Below are 6143 nucleotides of genomic sequence, written 5' to 3'. Positions count from 1 at the left end.
AAAAAAAAAAAAAAAAAAAAAAAAAATGCTTTGGAGGTAATCTTAGGGGTGGCTTAGGATCAATCTCAATTTCAAACCTGTTATTTGAAAAAGTTATGTATGTAGGCCATACATGCAGACAACAATGAGGACCCTCCTTCCCCTCTACACAAAACACGCAGAAATAGCTAAAAGAAAACTGCCCTCTAAAATTTAAGTTATAAATCTAACACATAATGTGTGTGTTATCATATCATAGCAGAAGCACGATAAAGTTACCTTCAAAAGGTTTCCAGGATTTTTTTGGCCACGCCACATGGCTTACAGGATCTTAGTTCCCCGACCGGGGATCGAACCCAGGTCACTGCAGTGAAAGCGCCCAGTCCTAACCACTGGATGGTCAGGGAAGTTCCCAAAAGGTTTGAGGATTTTTTAAATGTCCCTGTTTCCTAACTGAAGATTTTAAAACTTTAAATAAAAACTCCAACCAAATGTAAATTTAAGCCGAATAAGGACATTAAGATAAAGATTAAGATATATAAGAAATAAAATTTTGCAATGAATCTAATTAAAACCCATGACAGCATGATTAAAATGTGATTATCAAATGTAATATAAGATTTTAAAAGAATTCTTGAAAAAGACATACCCTAAAGAAAAGATATAAACCTTAATCCAAAATCTCATTAAAAAATTTTTTTTTGTTTAAATCCTAGGGGTTAGGTTGAGGGCAAGAGGGAAGAAACAGTGAAGAAAAACCTATCAGAGAAGTAAAAACTCACTGAAGCTCTATTTGAGGGCAATGAGGCAGTGACATTGTACAAATTAATTTCAGCTGGCATGAAAATAGAGGTTCAAATATGACTGCTAAATTACAATGGTATACTAGAAATTTAAGTTTAGCAATGTAAGAAGTACAATTACCAGTGGCTGCTGTACTTATTTGTACTATAAGAACATTTTATAAAACAAGCATGTATTCATCTCTTAGTAAAAGGAAGAAACAAAGATATTTACAAAAGCAAGAAAAGAGTTAATTTGAAGAGGTCAGTCACCACAATGTGGAAATGGGAGTCACAAATAACAATAACAGTGCTGAAGAATAACACTTACTGAGTTTCCTAAATACTAGGTCCTCTATTAAATGTTTCACATTTAAGATTGTATCCTCACAACCACTGTCAAATAGACATTATTATCATCCCCAATTTACAGATGAAAAACCATTGGACTTGGGGAATTAAGTAAGGTGCCCAATGTCACACAACTGGTAAGTGGCAGCTGGGATCCAAACCCAGGTGTTTCTAATCCAACTGGCAAATGTCTTAACCACTCTATTAAACAGCCTTCTCAAGAGGCCAGTAGAGGCAGTGCCCACCCTAGCACAGCCCAGAAAGGATACACAGAGGAACTTGTCTGGTCCGTGAGGCAGTACTACTCCCCTTATGAAGATATGGAAGGTTTTCTGGGCAATTTCCCTTCTCTGATTCCAGGCTCACCAAGCAATTTCTGGTTTGCTCCAGCTTCCACATGGCCTGCCTGAAGGGAGATCATGGCCTGGCCAGAGGGCACACATTCTTGGGGCCCCTGGTAGTTCCAAATCTCATCGTAAATTACTGAACTTGCAACCTGGTTTTACAAATTCTCAAGGAGCTGGGGTAACGCAGGTCTTACTCTCTGAAACAGGTTCTTAAGGCTGACCACCTCATTCTAGATTGTGATATTCTTTCAAGGACACATTGCACCATGGGAGTAGTTATGCCCAGCTGATACACTCCTCTCTCACCACCTCCGTCAACCCTCTCCAACATATACTTTCAAAATTAGAAAGTTTTCTAATTCCCCTTAAATTCTGTAAAGACTCCCATAGCTTCTCTTGAAAAAGTGTTATGAAACTCAATGAATGATATGCAAGGAACTTCAACAGCTCTGAGAGGACGGTGCTGTAATGACCAGCAATATTTTCCTGCAGCAATCATTTTTCCCCCTATTTTAAAAAGCCACTTTCCACAGTTCAAATATGGTGGGTTTTGAAAAAAGTTGACAATCTAAGTTAACTATATTGGATACAAATATATTAACCTTTTTGTTTGTAGTTCCTTAATGTATTATCAAGTACCTCACACAGTCAAAAAACAATGAAGACTGACAAGCCTCATTTAACCACACGTTCAGCTTAAGCGATAAAATATTACCCATACAGTTGAAGCTGCCAGGTACAGCATTACAATGGTATTATCGTATAGCCCTTATAATTATCATAATAGAAGTGAAATGTTATTCAACAAAGCAAGGAAAGTAAAGATTTTTCCCCCCAGCTTAAATTTGGGCAGTAGCAAAGCTTATCAGCCAAGTCTACATGCTATAATTCTGAGTTTTCTTGACGAGAGAACACTGCAAGATAACATACCACTCTCTCTTGGTATGAATCTCCTAAGTGATGCATGGACACAAACTAAGAACAGGTGTTGCCCTGACTCAGATGATTTCTAAACAGTCATTGGGCAAGATTAGGCCTGTGCCTAAGCCATCTGTTTACATGCTACAGAGCAGAGCTTCTGGAGCTTTGAAAAGGTTGCTATACAAACTTTCTAACCATGACTGTCCTTAAATGTTGGAAATAGTGGGACGGCCTGTCCAGGGGCAAGAGATTTTCTAGAGACCACACCGGTTCCCATTTAGAGCACTCTTCCCTTCTGTTAAAAATCAGTCTCGCCTTCCCTGGTGGCGCAGTGGTTGCGGGTCCGCCTGCCGATTCAGGGGACGCGGGTTCGTGCCCCGGTCCGGGAAGATCCTACATGCTGCTGAGCGGCTGGGCCCGTGAGCCATGGCCATTGAGCCTGCGCGTCCGGAGCCTGTGCTCCGCAACGGGAGAGACCACAACAGTGAGAGGCCCGCGTACCAAAAAAAAAAAAAAAAAAATCCGTCTCATTATATACCCACTGCTGTATGAAGCTGCTTGTTCCTGAGTCTGATAACCTCAAACAAGGGATGGCAACTGCTCTGGGCTTCTTGACTAACAGAGAAGCAAAGCAATGCCTGGGGGTTCAGTTCAACCTGTATTTATTAAGCCCATTCCACGTGTAGTACTTTGGGTACAAAAATAAATTAACCACAGTTCCTCAAGCAGTTGACTCTAGTGGTTGTACGCAGACCTGGTGCATGAGGAAGAAATTACAGGAAAAAGAAACCAAAATAGGAAAAAAGGAAAAATGGGTGAAGGAAGCAAAAAAGATGGAATAGATGCAAGTAGGCAGGACCAGTCACTGAGGTCGGCGCTCCTGGTTTACTTTCTCCTTGGGCCGCTCCATTTTAGTTTCCTTCTAAGGCTCTCCCTCTGTTCAACCCCAAGGAGTATGCTACATCATCTTCTTCTCTCATACCCTCTCCCAGGTTAACTGGCCTAGGCTGAGGATCTCCAAATCTCTTTCCTCCAGCCTGGATCTCTCACCTGCACTCCAGACCTGCACATACTCTACCTGCTCAACGTCCCCAGTTGGCACCTCAAACTCAGTACATCTGAAACTGAACTCACCACACACCTCTCCCAGCTCCCCTCAAACCTGCTCTTCCTTTTGTGTGTCTTCCCTCAGCTATATAGTCCCCACCATTTACTGGAAACCTTAGGATCCACCTGGACCCTGGCGAGTCCCTCCCCATTACTTGATAGGTAGGTCCTGAATATCTCCAGATGCCACTCACTTCTCTCCAGCCCCATCCAAACCCAAGTGACTACCATCTGAACCGCAACTCTATTCCTTTCTAGTCATTCTCCAAAGGGTTCACGCTTCATAAAAACAATCACACCACACGCCTATTTAAAAACTCTTCACTAACTTCCCCACTACTTTCAGGACAAGCCCAAACCCTTTAACAAGAACCCTGCATTAGGTAGCCCCTGCTCTACAACCTTTCCTCTGCCTGTGTCTTGAGCCTTGTGCAGTTCCTTTGTTGGCATAGTCTTTTCCAGCCCTTGAGAGGCCCACCCTGCCCCATCTTCACGTCCCAGCTCAGACATCACTCGCCCTGGGAAGCCTTCCCCTTTGCTGCCTCTCCCTGCTTCTATATATAGCACCCTCTACTTCCCCCATCATCGCATGCATCACGCCTGCTTTCTTACTGGTATCAACAGTAGGGTGAGCTCCTAGTACGTATGAGCTTGGCACTTAATAAGTCTTTAATAAAGACTGATCAAATGAATGGATGTTCACCAGGGGCACAGCTTATCTATTCCTGACTTTTTATGAACTACACCATTAGCAGGACTTCCAGTCAAGGCTACAACATAGGCATTTAAGTGAAATAACCCGTTTTTCCATCTTTCTCTTACCCCAGAACCAGGCAGCCAAAGACTGGAAGGGACCTGGGTTTAATTAGAGCTCTTTTCTTCACAGGCCTTACACAGCATTTTGAATTTAAGACACTGTATGGATACTTGAGGACTTCACAACTTCCTACAGACTGGATTAGGGGTTTTCCAGGGCAAACTTCCCTATGATTACTGTAACAGACTATAGTTATTAGAGCTATGGCTTTACATGCACATTAAATCACAACCACAGGCACCACTGTTATCCCATGGTTCAGATGAAGGAACCAGAGCTCAGACAGGTCACATAACTCACGTAATGTTAAACAACTAATTGATGAAGAAACCAGAATTCAACCCGGGGCAATATGTCTCTCGAATTTTGGCTTGGCCTGTGCAAAACAATCAATGAATGTTGAATGAATGAATGAAGTCAGTAAACTGTACTAGATCAGGACGACCCATGTGGCATTACACCAGAAGACCAGAACTACTTGGATAATCCAAAATGCATTCCTTTTTTTTTTTATCGTGGCTTAAAACAACCATTTTATTTTGCTCACAGTTCTGTGGGTCAGGAATTTGGGAATGACTTGGCTGAGTGTCAGCTGGATGGCTGGCGGGGTGGGGCGGGGGCGCTGAAAGGATCCATTTCCAAGATGGCTTCTTCACTCAGATTCCAAAATGCATTCCTATCTCATTCTGGATAACATTTTGGGGGAACATATAAACATTTTCACAACTCAGGCATTGGTAATTCTCTTACGGGGCACACCCAAGGAAAGACCTCTTTGCTCTGTATTATTCCTTCCTGGTGGGGAGAAGGGCTTACAGGCTCATACTTTGAGAAGACAGCGTGCACGATAGTAGCTGGGAAGTAAGGAACAAAGCCCGCCCAGAGAAGCCTGCAGCCTTTTCTGGGGCTTACCTCCCGAAGCTCCAGTCTCTGGGCCACAGCCTCTAGGCTCTCCTGGCCAGTGCTCTCCACGGACAGCGTGAACTCTACAAACTCATTGTTGAGCAGCTGGATCCGGGCAACCAGGCAGCTCTTGCTGGATACCGTGTAGCGCCGGGTGCGTTTTAGTTTCAATCCAAATGGCAGTGGCATCTTCTTCTCCCTTCAAGAGTTGGAGGGGTGAAAAGGGAAAAGCACCGCCACCAATCCAGTGGTGGTAATGGCGAGAGAAAGCAATCCTGTCCTGAAGGGAGGAGTACTGTACAGTCTCCGGCTGCTCACCCAGCAGCTGCTGCCGCCATTAAAAAGCAACTGAGTCTCCAAAGACCAGGTGATGGGAGCACCCACGCCAGTGCTGCGGAAAGAGGAACACCGGTTACATAGGCAATAGCAAATCTGGGCTTTGTTTTCAAAAATAAAAATTAATAAAGCTGTATCTAAGCTTTCCCTCTCTTCTGGAAAAATAAGGCATTAGCAGGATCTGGGAGGCAGTGGGGAAGTTTATCATCAGAGCTGTGTTACGCCCTGGGTCAGATTCCACCCCTCAATCCCACAGATAGTAGTGACAACGTGTGGCTAACTTCAGGATTAAATGAGATAATGGCTGACACTACTATAACCCCAAATTTAGCAGCTAGCATTAGTGGTCCTCCTTCTATTTTACATAAGTTTTGTTTTTTCATAGTTAACTCTTTTTGGCTCCCCGATACTCCAAATGTTAGGGTTCTTTAGTCCTTAAGTGAGATAATTGCAAAAAACCTCCAGAAGAGCTACGTTCAAGTCTCAGTCCCAATTAGGCAAATTAACCCTGAACCCGAATGGAATAATCCCCTGTAACACATGGCAGCTGTGAGGTTCAAACGAGGTGAACACTTAACAAGCATTTGTAGAACTCTCTGG

The 6143-nt window shown here is 43.3% G+C and overlaps 1 protein-coding gene across 1 annotated transcript in view; it reads right to left on the bottom strand.

The window, feature by feature from the left end:
- Positions 1-5574, bottom strand: part of PTPN21 (protein tyrosine phosphatase non-receptor type 21) — a 63032-nt gene extending 57458 nt beyond the window's left edge. The window contains exon 1 of the mRNA XM_024736334.1: positions 5217-5574. Coding sequence (XP_024592102.1) covers positions 5217-5396 — 180 coding nt within the window. The 5' untranslated portion in view covers positions 5397-5574. The remainder of the gene's footprint in view (positions 1-5216) is intronic.
- Between the last annotated feature and the right edge of the window lie 569 nt (positions 5575-6143).

The sequence above is a fragment of the Neophocaena asiaeorientalis genome, unplaced genomic scaffold, assembly GCF_003031525.2.
Source record: "Neophocaena asiaeorientalis asiaeorientalis breed wild unplaced genomic scaffold, Neophocaena_asiaeorientalis_V1.1 scaffold152, whole genome shotgun sequence".
In the NCBI taxonomy this organism is placed as follows: domain Eukaryota; kingdom Metazoa; phylum Chordata; class Mammalia; order Artiodactyla; family Phocoenidae; genus Neophocaena; species Neophocaena asiaeorientalis.
The sequence above is the reverse complement of the archived record's forward strand: the minus strand, read 5'-3'. Positions and strand labels throughout refer to the sequence as shown.